At 56.4% G+C, this 12360-nt stretch overlaps 1 protein-coding gene across 5 annotated transcripts; it reads right to left on the bottom strand.

Moving 5' to 3' along the window:
* Nucleotides 1-1461: 1461 nt before the first annotated feature.
* Nucleotides 1462-9984, bottom strand: TPPP3 (tubulin polymerization promoting protein family member 3). Of its 5 annotated transcripts, XM_057413908.1 has the most exons (5): nt 4230-4335; nt 3627-3818; nt 2494-2647; nt 2093-2277; nt 1462-1635 (listed from the first exon to the last, which is right to left on the bottom strand). In XM_057413908.1, the coding sequence occupies exons 1-5, from the start codon at nt 4235-4237 to the stop codon at nt 1491-1493; spliced, it is 684 nt and encodes a 227-aa protein (XP_057269891.1). In that variant the 5' UTR covers nt 4238-4335; the 3' UTR covers nt 1462-1490. The 5 variants fall into 5 exon arrangements, with proteins under 5 accessions (XP_057269891.1, XP_057269889.1, XP_057269888.1 ...); XM_057413906.1 differs by lacking the exons at nt 1462-1635; nt 4230-4335 and adding an exon at nt 9894-9984 and having other exon boundaries at nt 2022-2277; XM_057413905.1 differs by lacking the exons at nt 1462-1635; nt 4230-4335 and adding an exon at nt 4815-4937 and having other exon boundaries at nt 2022-2277.
* Between the last annotated feature and the right edge of the window lie 2376 nt (nt 9985-12360).

Below are 12360 nucleotides of genomic sequence, written 5' to 3'. Positions count from 1 at the left end.
TGGCCATGCTGTTTGTCCCATCCCTCCCCCAGCAGCTCCATCACCCGAGCAACAGCAGCTCAGCTCCCTGTGCTTCCAGATGAACAACAGAGGTAATTCCAAGTGAGGACCCATCCACCCTCCTCTCAGGCTGCAGACCATGGGTGTTATATGGACAGCTCAGGCAGCAGCAGAGCAGGGTGAGCATCTCTGGGAGGAACAACTGCTGCTCTGGAATGCCAAGCTCTGCCACTAGGTGTGAGGATGCCAGAGCTGCTGCTCTTGCCACGTGAGCTTAAAACCTTGCAGAAATCCCCTTCCCAGTCTTGATTACCCAGTACCAAAAACATGTCGGGACTCACAGCTCCCGCCTTGTACAACATGAGGACCCCCTTCCCTCCACCAGCAGCTCCTGAGCAGAGCCATCTATAGGGAGGGAATGAGTCCCACAGAGCCTGACCTGCCCCGCTCTTCCCAAAATGTTCTTCCTTCGCAGAGCCTTCCAACCTGCATAAGGATAGGGATGTGAATGGCACCTCCATGGATGATGGGGCAACGCAGGGCAGCCTTGCCCTGGGAATTTTGCACCTTTTGACAGCCAGGCAACGGAGTCAGCAGAGGATTAAAGCCCCCAGGCCCCCAGCAACAACTTTGAAAGGGGAACATTGGATCTCAGAAAGAATATTTAGGGCACAGACAGCCACAAATTCTCTCTTACCCATTCAAAGGAGGACAAACAGCCTCCACCTGTCACTGTAGACACTGCTAGACACTTACTGAGAGTGAGGCTGAAACCAGCCCAGATGACAAGCTCCTCCTTCTCCTGTGTCTTCAAAAGCAGCAGCTATGGTGTGGAAGGTGCAGTGCTGTGTGCTGGCACTGAGCGAGCCTGCCCAAGCCACATGCACGCTCCCAGCACTCGCCTTGTGCCCAGCACCATAAGCTGAAACAACCCCTGTGGGTTATTTAGGAAGCCTAGCTCCAAAAAGGTGACAATGGAGGTGGATATCAAGCTGCAAAGCCTGCCACTGCCACTCTGCTGGTGCCTGGGATTGGGGTAGTAGTGCTTGCACACCCATCTTCATGCACCTGAGCCCTCAGTGGAGCAGCCATTCCATCCCCGAGCTGCCAGCCCATCCTGGAGCCCAGCCTGTTCCCAGGGATTGTTACCAGGAGCTTGTGTGTTTAGTTGCAAACAGAGCAGCAATGGGAGCCAGGCAGTCATGTTTGTGTGCCTGTGGTTGCTCAGGCAACTCGGGGTGAGCCAGGAGCTGCCAAACCCATCGGCAGCCAGAGCTGAGCCCATGGCACAGCAGCCCAGCAGCAGCATGGCTGAAAAGGGGCTCCCACCACCAGGGAAAGGGTCTCTCACTGCATGGTCCCACTGAACACAATCAGACCGAGGGCATCAGTGTGGACAGGGCTTTATTGCCGAGCCAGGTTACAGCATGGGGCTGCAGCATCCTTTGGTTTGGACTACACGAAGGCAGCAGGATGCCATGGGGGAGGGTTCACATCGGAGACCTTTGCTGACAGCCAGGCAACACCAAGCTCTCCTGGGATGCATCACGAGGCTGGGCTGGGATGATCCCAGCAGCACTGGCACAAACAGAGCTGGGTGAGAGGCAAAGCTGGGGCAGCCCCATGGTGAGGTCACTGGTGCGGAAGGAAAGAGGTGGTTGCTCTGTAGGGCTAAGGCAGGTCCTCAGGGGGTCTTCAGGGAAGACAGGCTGTGGTCCCTGGTGGGACTAGCAGGGAGGGTACCCCAGAAGCTGGGGCTGAGGTAGGGAAGGTGCCAGCGGGGCAGGGGCACCCTGAGGAACAGTGCTTAGTGTGGCAGGGGGTGGAGGTGACAGCACAGAGGGGGACACAAGAAGGGCTGGGGGGTGTCACAGCATGGTGGGGAGACAGACATTGTGCTGGAGCAGAGCACGTGGCCTGGCAGCATTCCCAGCCCCATCAGCGCTGGGCATCCAACATCCTGCCAGCCTGGGACTGGCCCCAGTGCAGTCTCCCAGGTCCCACATTACACAAGGGTGCCCCAGGCTGACACAAGCCCCACGGCCAATGCACAGGGACCACGGCGGTGGGTGCCATGGGGGCCCGTCCCTACTTTTTCACTTTGGCGTCGTAGGTGCCCGCATTCTTGTAGGCACTGACGTAGCCGCTGGTATCCACAATGTTCTCCCGCCCGCTCTTGCCCTTGCCTTTTCCAGTCTCATCAAAGCGCTCTTTGTGAGACCCTGTGTACTTGGAGGTGTCCGTCAGCCTCTCCACAGCCCCCACCGTCTTGGCTTTCTGCAGTGGGGAGGTGGGACGTGGTTAGTCAAGAACATGGCCCACCATCTTCGTCCCTTGCCCCACTGACCTATGCAACCCCAGACCTATGCCCACCACACCTATGGCCACTCAGGCCAAGTGGGCCCTGGAAGGCATTTGCACTGCGAGCAGAACTCCGTCCTCCCATCTCAGCCATCTCTCCTGCTCCCACCGTATGAGGGGCTCTTCACTCACCGTAACACCCACATTGATGGGTTCCTTCCCTGCCACTAGCTGGCAGATGGCTTCGTACGCTTCCTCTTTGTTCTTGTCCTTAAACCTCTTAGGGGCCAGCTCTGCCAGCGCCTTCTTGAACTCCTCATAGTTGATGACACGGGCTGTCTTCCCTCTGCAAGCACAAAACCCAGTCAGTCTTCATGTGCACCTCCCTCCAAACACGGCTGCAGTGGAATGAGTACATCAGAGAGACTTTGTCCTCCATCAGCCTCAGGCCCCTCATGTGCCTCTGCAATGCAGCCATGGCCTGGACAATCCTGGCTGAGTAGTGGGGCTGAGCACAGCCAATGCTAAGCTCCCGGAACTTTTCAGCCACATGCTATTAAAGTCTCTGGTGCCAAAAACCTCCTCCCTGGGACTTGGGTGCTGGTGGAAGAAGGGTACATGGATCCATTACCACTGCTCCCAGCCTGCCTGGGATGCCCAGCACACTTTCCCTGGCAGACATCAGTCCTTCTCTGGTCAAATTTGGGAAGATGCGCACAGAGCATCTCTCCCACAAGCGCCTGGTCCTCACCTCTTGGGCAGCGCAGCAACCCACCATCCTAGGCACCAAAAACCTCCTGCTGCTCAGCATATCCTGGCCCCACCAGTGAACAGGCAGGTGCCCAGACAGAGGGCACAGAGGGAGCAGCACCCACCCTTGCTCCTGCACCCTGGTTGGAGCATTGGATAGACACCATGTCCTCAGAGACCCCAGAAGCAGCTCCAGATGCCTTTAGCTCCGCAACTGCCCCTGTGGAGCAGAATCCTCCCCAAGGTCTTTTGGGGGCTGGCTAGGCCCAGGGCACCCTGAGCACCCTCCTCTGCTCCCTGCAGCACTTTTGCTGGATGGGAACCTGGCAGAACCACCCAGGCACACCCCACACTGGGGAGAGGGAGCACCAAAACCTGAGCCTCCCACCTGCAAAATTCAGATTAATTTGTTATTAGGCCTTGCCAAAGCAGCCACAGAACCTTCCTGAGGCCATGATGCTGCGGCGCAGCCCCCCAGGATGCAGAGCTTGGTACCAGACCCCAGGGAGTGCCGCATCGCCACCCTGCACCCACCCCTGGGGCAGCTGGAGGCCCCCGGAAGCCAAGTCACTTACTTCACCTTGGAGAAGACAATGTCCACGTCGGTGCTGGTGACGCTTTTGCCGTCGGTGACTTTGCAGTCTTTGCACAGCTTGGCCCAGTTCTTCCCATTCATTTCTTGCCCTGTAGCCTTGGTGTCGCCGTAGATGGCGAACTTGCGGAAGCTCTCTTCCAGGGATGCCATCTCAGTGCTCCCAGCCATGGGGCTGCAGGGCAGGGAGCAGAGGGAGCCGTTACTGCTTAGGCAGGTGTCCCAGCTCTGCGCCCAGCTCTGCTCCCAGAACTGGTGAGGCTGGAGGGAGAGCAGCAGGAGCTGGGTATTGGCAGATTGCTGGCGGCAGCCTCATACAAGCCTGGGGGCCAACAGCCAAGATCTGTCTTGGGGGATGGAGGCTCCAGACTGAGAGCTGTCAGCAGCGAGGCTGTTGGCTCCAGGGGCTGGCAGGGAGTGAGCGCATCAGCCTGTGCCTTTGGGAGCACTCTCCGGAATGATGCAATGCAGCTCGCTGATCATCAAGAACCACTGCTGCTTCCAGCCCCACCTCTCCCGTCTGCTGCCTCTGCCAGCACCTGTATCCCTCTGTGTGGGGCCGGCAGCAATACCCGCTGTGGCTCACCCAAACATGGTGCCTGCAGCAGAGGTGCCAAGTCACAGACGGGCCTCTGTGTTCCCTCACAGCGCCGTGGCCACTGCCTCGTCTTGCCTCCCTGCCCGCCTTTGCTTCACCGGCCTTGCGCTGCCATTTCAGCATCCCTTAGTATCCCTCAGCATGCCTCACCATGCACTGAGCACTCACGACACGGCAGCCAGGGCCCAGAACATTGCTGCTACAGCGCCCCGACTTGCGGTGCGGGGACCTCGCCCAGTGCCCGGGACGGGGCCTCGGATTGAGCCGGGAGCGGGCACGGACGGGCCGCGGGATCTAATGCTGCGTTGCCTGGCGACAGTCGCTAAGGAGGAGCTGGAGCGGCGGAGCGGAGATGCCACCTGTCCCCGCCCGGCCCCGGGCTCCCGCGGGGCACCCGGCGCCCCTGGCCTGCACAGCACAGCTCCGCCCCGGATGAAGCTGGGGCTCCCCCAGCCCGGGTGACGCCGGGGTACCAGCGCCCCGGGACTGACAGCGGCCGGAGCAGGGTCCCGGGGGCCCCGGGTCGGGGCGGTCCCGGCTCCGCCGCGCTCGCCCGGTCGGTCACTCACTCACCTCCCGGCGCCGCGCTCTGAGGCGGGGGGAAGCCGCCGCCGCCGCCTGTTTAAGGCGCAGCCATGGAGACGGGAGGGGCCCGGGCCGCGCCCCCACCGGACTCCGGGCCGCCCCTTCCCGCCTCCCCCGGGCAGGGCCGCGGCAACGGCCGGGGAGCGCCCGCGACGCGGGAAGAGGGAGCCTGGGGAGCGCTGGGGAGCCCCCTCCACCGCCGGGCCCCTCCATCATCCCCAAGGGTCCCATCACCCTGTGTCCGCACGCTCCTTCTTGCCAGCCCCTCACCCCGCGTGCTGCCCTGTCCCGTGCGGGCAGCGTGTCCCTCCATAGAGAAAATGGAGCCTGTTGGTGAGTGACATAGAATCATAGAAAGGTTTGGGTTGGAAGGGACCTTAAAGCTCATGCAGTTCCAACCCGTGCCACGGGCAGGGACACTTTCCACTAGATCAGGTTGCTCCAAGCACCATCCAACGGATCAAAGGCCACTGCTGAAGCTGTGGGGACCGATGGGCACCGCGGTGACCAGCTCCCCTCTGAACAGCCTGGTGGGACGCCCTTGGAGCAACCCTGGGGGCAGCCAGCCACACGCCAGCCTACCCACCATGGGTGCTGCTTCCTTTGTCCAGAGCCCAGCCACACACAGGGCTCCCAGCAGGTGCTCCAGGCTGAAGGAGCACCCAAATATTGTGTTTGACAGGGAGTGAGTCCCAGATAAACCCACACCACTTATTCATGGCCCTGAACTCAGCTCTTTGCTCAGAGTGTGCTCTGCTCTCAGTGCTCCCCTGACACTCCCCATCCAGCTGCAACATGACCAGGAATTGAGGGGTTACAGAATGAGGATTGCTGCTGCCATGGAGGGTCACAGAATCATGGAATCAGAAAACAGACTGGTTTGGGTTGGAAGGGAGCTTAAAGCTCACCCAGTTCCAACCCCCTGCCATGGGCATGGACGCCTTTCACTAGACCAGGTTGCTCCAAGCCCCATCCAATCTGGCCTTGAACATTGTCAGGGATAGGGCAGCCACAGCTTCTCTGGGCAACCCATGCCAGGGCTTCAGCTCCCTCCTTCCCCTTGTCTTATTGCTACAGCCCATGCTGAAGGGTCATGTGCATAAATCAGCAGCTTGGGTCATATAATAGAGGCAGCTTCTGGCACAGTGTGGTCCCTGCCTGCCCTCGTCCCTGTGCAGAGGAGCTGCAGGGTAAGGATGGACACAAAAATCCCATGGCTGAGCTACCCCAGGGGTATCAGTTCTGCTCCCTTTGCTCTGTGGTATAGCCTCACTGACAACCTCCCCCTTTTGGCTGAGGGGCATATGTTCTCTGCTGAGACCTTGCTGCCAGCTCTTGGCTGGACAAAGCCCTGAGCAACATGCTTATACTGATCCTAGCCTGGAGCAGGGTCTAGAGTCCTCCAGAGATAACCACCAGCCACATCTGAGAGTCTGTGGTTTGGGATCACTCACCTTACCTCTGCTTTGGAGGTGGGTGCAAGGGTTGCTGTTAGAGAATGCAGGCATCCCACAGCAACCTGCCTGCTTTGGACAGCCCAGATGGTCACAGACACATGAAGGATACCACTTTGTCACATCCCTAACCAGCCTTGTGACCTTGTCACCTTGTTTCACAGCCCAGCCAGGGGCAGGGTGACAATCTGTGGCTGCCAGGAGGCAAGGGCATCCCGAAGGGAACAGTCGAGGGTAGGCAGGACACGTGGAGGCTCATATGGAAGGGCTGGAATTCATCAGGCCAATCTCACCAATGTGTGTGTCTCTTCTGTCTAACTTGCCCTGATAGAGCTCAAACAGGGCCAGAGAGCCTGGGTGTTGCACAGAGGAGGTGGCAGCAGGTGGGCTCTGTCCTGAACAAACATGTTCTTGCTCTTCATCAAATGTGAAAGCAGGTCCCAAAGCACAGAGGGTCAGAGGTGACGGTGGATGGCTGTGAAGTGGGAATTTAAACCAGCAAGGACCTGGGGCTGCCATCTCACCCTGCAGACAGTGGGGAAGAGCTGCTCATGTTCTCTCTGCTTTAAAGAGGGCAGTAACTGGGGCTGCCATACTAAGACTAAGGCTTGCTGAAGGTACAGCCTTGTCCTTAGGTTGCCCTGCAGCTCGTCACTGAAGCAGGAGTCTTTGTCCCTGCTTCCAGCTCACAGCTCCAGAGAGCAGCCCAGGTAACTCCTGGATTATCCAGCCCGTGCAAGCCTGTAGGGCTTGGCAGCAGCAGGACGATTCACCAAGCTGGCAGCAGGCAGGAGCTGAGCAGGAGCTAGGCACTTCGGTAGCTCTTCTGTAGATGCTCCAGCCAGCACCGGGGGCTGCAGATCCCAAAGAGCTAGGAAGTGGCACATGCAGAGATCTGGCTGAGTGCTGCCAGGCCTCGAGAGGCGCCCCATGTGGTCGGGTTGAGTAGGTCAGGTTTCAGTTCCTAAAGGCTGGGGTTTGTTGTGCATTTGTTGTCACCATGACAGCCTTGTTGGGATGGCGCACGGTCCTTGGCTGGCTCCTGCTGTTCCCCACGCAGCCCGGAAAAGGAAGCCCGGGAGGAGGCTGTGACTTGGTCCAGAGCCCGTGACAGGGGCAGGAGATGAACAGGAGGTTGCACAGGTCCTGTGATGTGGTGGAGGAGCTTGTACGTGGCTCAGTGCTCAGCTCCTGAGGGGCCTTTTCTCTTCTTGCCATTTCCAATGATGGTCAGGATGTTCCCAGGCTGTCTCCTGCCCCGGGGAGCTTACTGAGCTGCAGAACACCCGTGCTTACCCAAGACACACCGAGGTTCACAGGTCAGTGTCACCAAGACACAGCTTCACATGCTGGGTTTGTCCCTGCTAGGACCATGCCTATCTCCCCACCTTCACACAGAGTCCTGGGGCACTGTGACTGCTCCAGGGTGCAGCTCAGAGCTTGCACAAGAGCACAACCTCAATGTACCCTCTGTGCTCACCCTCCCTCCTCTGCCTCTTGCTTCTCCCAGGGCTGGGTACCAGACGCTTCCCAGAGTCATCTCATTTCAGGAATGAGTCGCTGGCTCAGCTGCACTAGGGTGGGATGAGGTTATGCAGGAACGCTGCTTCTCTAGCCCAAGTTGCTACCAAACAGAGGGAAGTGTTTCGGAGGTTGTGCAATATGTATACGGTAACCCCAGCAACAGCATGTCCACACGGCATCAGCGGGGCTTAGTTGCAGCAGATCAGCAGTTTGTGTATGTGTGTGCCAGGTGTGCCAGCTGCTCTGGATCGGCGCAGGATGCACAGCGCCAGGCAGAGAGGAGGGGCAGATAAACTCTAGCAGGAGCTTCCTTTCCCCCCTCCCTGCAGTTCAAGGCAGCCCCTTGGGATGCTCTAAGAAGCAGAGCAGGAACAGCCTCATCGAAAAGCATTTCCCAAAGGAAGGCCCCCTTGACTTCAAAGAGAAAACAAAGAAGCTTGAGTCAGGCTTGAAGATGAAAGGAAGCTGGGTGATATCCCACATAAGAATAAGGCTTACAGCAGGCACTGCAAGACCTGGCACGGCTGCTGGTGACTGCGATTTATGATTGCAGACTCTGGAAAGTTGTCACTGTCCTGTAAACGCATTTCTTGGTCCTAATAAAAAGCCACAGTGTCTTGCAGTGGAAATGGCCAGTCCAGGGCACTGCCTCCTGCTGATGGGAGAGTTCATGCCCTGGCAAAAACCTTGTACTTAGTGCTGGAGAAAGTGCTCAGAGATGCCAGACCTCCATGTTTCTGCAGTGATGGGGAGCTGAAGGCATCAGGATTTCTGCTGTCACCTTAACCCAGCTCTCTCCTGGGCTGTAGCAAGGACTCAGCTCATGGTCATTTCAATCCACTGGTGTCATGGCCAGGACCACTTTGCCTGCATGCTGGTTCTTGCAGCAGTACCCCAATGTGACATGTTCCTTTTGCTTGCTGCCACAGGTCTACAATGGACCTTCCTCACCCAGGGCAGCAGAAATGCCCTTGGCACCTGAACCTCCAGGGTATCTACATTGTGGTCCCAAAAGGACAGGAATGAGGAGGGGAAGGGGGGAGCCCAGGCTATGCCTGCTCCTGCTGTGACCAATTCTCTGCCATAGAGAACTTCCAAGCCTTTGTGGGGCACCACACACAGCACCCAAAACCATGTGTATATTACAAAGCAGCATCTACAGAGGGCCTTCCCAGCATGAAGCAGCTCAGCAACTGCCCTTGAAAAGGTTCATCCTTGCTGGGAACTAAGCTGGGGAAGAGAGCAGCTCTCCCACAAGCTAAACCTATCTCACTCTCACCATTTTCACTCTTGGGTGCCCAATATGCACCTTGAGCAGTCCTCCTTTAATGTGGTTATGGCAAACACTCCCACAAAACCCAGCCAAATCAAACACATGATCTGCTTGGGGCCTGTGACATTCAGGACATGAGGGTCCCACCAGCCTGTTCTGCTGGGGCCTGACTCAGTACCCAGCAGCCTCAACACACAGCCAAGGCACCACACATTTTGCAGGCAGTAGTGAAGAAAATATTCCATGTCTCAGCTGAAAGCAGCAGCAGGATTTCTCCTCTATCCACAGAAACTCCCAAACTGGGGTCCCCAGGGCATCCTGTTGGCCTCCAGTGAAAATCAGAGTCTCTCTATCCTTTTGGAGAAGCCTGAGGGCTTAACCAGCACAGCCCAGAAGCACATGGAGCTCTGCACTGGTGGTAGCTGGACAGACCCTTCTTCAGGTGGGTGTCTGGGTCACACTGCCAGCAGATACCCCTGGCCACAGCAGCAAGGAAGCTGTGAGGAGCATGACCACAGGCCAAACCTTTCTGCAAATTAAAACATTATCACTTCAACAGCTACATGATACTTCACTTCGGCTGATCACTCACTCATGTAATTCAATGAAGAGCCAAGGCTCCTCATTCCAGCTCTTACAGGAGTCAAAAATCAGACAAGAGAGAAGGATACTAAAACAGTTCTTTAAAGAAGACTGGGGTCAGTGGTCATAACTCCGCTGCCTTGCCAGAATTCCCCAAGGACTGTCCCAGGGAGTGCTCAGCCTGTCTCTGAACCACACTTACCCCACAGAAACTTCAGCAAAGGGAGGACTCACCTACTCCGACTTCAGCTCTGCAAGGATCAGGGGTTTCCAGGAGCAGCTGCAGCACTACCTTCTCCTTGAAGGCAAGCACTACTTGAAATGCCCACTTGCATGAACACCACACAGCACGGTGTGGGCCAGGTGACACTGATGGGATGCTTCCTGATGGAGCCGGGCCAGTTGCCGGGACTCAGGGATGCTTCTGGAATGGAATGAAGCTTTCAACATAGAGCAGGCACCTTCCTGCCTCTCTCTGCTGAAGTAGGCTCTCCAGAAGGAAAATTGTCTGGGTGTAAAGCTCCAGGGGGAGTGGACTTTGCATGGACCTCAGAGCAGCACAGAAGCCAGCATGAGCACTGGGATGATAGGCAACAGCAAGGCTGGGAGTCCAGCCTGCCTGTCCCATGCTGGCTATGCCCAGGGGGCATTTGTCCCCAGATATCCCATCCTGCTCTGAACCATTTCTGATGAATGCTCAGCAGCCTGAGCTAGGCAAGGGGACAAACAGCTTAGCTCCACTCACATGGCACCCCGCTCTGTCTTACCCTTAACCTGCACCTGCCATAGTCCGGAAAAAGGGTTGGTTGTGGTTTCCATGCATCAAAACATTTAATGGTTTTAACCTGACAGAGGGGAGATTGAGATTTTTGGCTAAACTTCTTCCCTGTAGGGGTTCTGAGGCCCTGCACAGGTTGCCCAGAGAAGCTGTGGCTGCCCCATCCCTCGCAGTGTTCAAGGCCAGGTCGGACAGGGCTTGGAGCAACCTGCTCTAGTGGAAGGTGTCCCTGCCTGTGGCAGGGGGTTGGAACTGGATGAGATTTAACATCCCTTCCAACTCATGATTTGGTAGGTTTCTAAGATTTGGTAGGGTGATAAAGGCTCCCCCTCCTCTACTGGTACATCTATCTGTTCACACACAGCCCAGCACAGTGCAGCAGCAGCGGCCTCTCCAGAAACAGTGCATCCTGCCATGTCAGGGAAGCTGAGGCTGTGCCGGTGCCTTGGTTGTCAAGTGACAAATCACTAGGGCACATCCATGTCATTATGATGTGTGCATAGCTGCTACCCCAGGCTCTGAGATTAGCTGGCTGCTAGGCAGATCTGGACCTGCTGGCAGCTCCGGCCTCAGTGCTCAGCCAGGAATTTGGAATAGGGCATGCAGCCTGGGGAAGCCAGGAGGGCAGGGAATGCCGAAGTACTGTAGCGTGGCAGCCCAGGGAGCTCCTGCTCCTCACTGCCAGTGCTGGGTGCTGTGACTCAGGGCACTGACTACGTGCCCCAGGGTCTGCACTGGGATTTTTCTGCACTCCAGGCTTGGCCATGGACTAATGTGGATCTGTTAAAGAAAATTCCTTGTCCTGGGTTTCCCACAGCAGAGTCTCAGACATCAGTTTCTTAGAAAAATAATTTGATAATTGAGTGGTACAGCTCAAGCTGGGTGCTTCCAGAGAGGTACCCAGCTCAAAGCAATTCCTGGGTTTCATACCCTTACACTCTATGCACTGACCACCACACACTGTTCATGTGCCCTGCACTCATCTCTGGATCCAGTGGTGAATTTTGTTCTGGGGTCTCCTTGTCCACCATTGAGGGGTTTCTTTCATTGTCTCGAGGTGGGCTTTAAATTCCTTCTTATTACTCTGGTTCCTGCCCCTTGGTATTGATGTAACTCCTTTATCTCCCAATTTGTACTGGTCTCTTACACAGTTAAGCACCAGTTGTGGCAGCCTAAAGCTTCAGAAAGTTCCTCAATCTATGATATGCTACTAGGTAAAACCACCCAGTCAAAAGAATTCAGTTAAAGGAATTCAGCTAACTAAACTTAACTCAAAACAGATCTGGCAGCCCAAGAAATTGAAAGGTTTCAGGACATCGTGTATCTCAGAGCTTCTGATGAGAAGCTGTACTGTGGGGAAGCCTGGGCTGCTGGGAAGGTGGAATAGGTCAGAATTGATCTGACACAGTCTATGCTGGTGTGGGACTTGGCTTCAGGGTGCACAGTGGAAAGTGGTATATTGACAGGACATTCCTGAAGTTGCTCCCTGATCACCTGCTGAAGCCCTTGCACATGGTCCAAAGATTGGTAGCATGTAGGCAGATGGGAAATTTAGTTTTCAGGGTGCAGGGAACAGCAGAGATGCAGCCTCATTCTTCCATACACACTCTCCCAGGTAGTTACTGCAGTATGAGTGTGCAGAGGGCCAGGAGATACAGCTCTTTCCACTGGGAAGCAATTGAGGTCTCTCTAACAACCTGCCTACCTCAGGTTTGCCAAATTGTTGCCTCTTCCCTTTGGTCCAGCATGAGAAATGTCTCACTGCAGCCTGATGGCAAGCATACAGTACAGGGATGAGTCCCTTAGCCCTCTGAAGAATACTAAAGCTGCCGTCCTTAACCAGTGGCAGCCATGGGCACAGCTCTATCAAGGTGGGACTGTTCGCCCTTGACAAGGGGATTGGAACTGGTCTTAGGGCACTCC

The sequence above is a fragment of the Pezoporus wallicus genome, unplaced genomic scaffold (assembly GCF_028554395.1).
Source record: "Pezoporus wallicus isolate ANWC-B61680 ecotype Strahan unplaced genomic scaffold, APGP_CSIRO_Pwel_v1 contig_6364, whole genome shotgun sequence".
Classification (NCBI taxonomy): domain Eukaryota; kingdom Metazoa; phylum Chordata; class Aves; order Psittaciformes; family Psittacidae; genus Pezoporus; species Pezoporus wallicus.
Note: the sequence above shows the minus strand (reverse complement) of the source record. Positions and strands in the feature narration are given on the sequence as shown.

What these genes read in the sequence shown, in the direction of transcription:
- TPPP3 (XM_057413908.1), bottom strand. An exon ending in ATTGTCTTCTCCAAGGTGAA is followed by an intron (nt 2,648 to 3,626) that starts GTAAGTGACTTG and finishes TTGTGCTTGCAG; the next exon opens with AGGGAAGACAGCCCGTGTCA. An exon ending in CCATCAATGTGGGTGTTACG is followed by an intron (nt 2,278 to 2,493) that starts GTGAGTGAAGAG and finishes TCCCCACTGCAG; the next exon opens with AAAGCCAAGACGGTGGGGGC.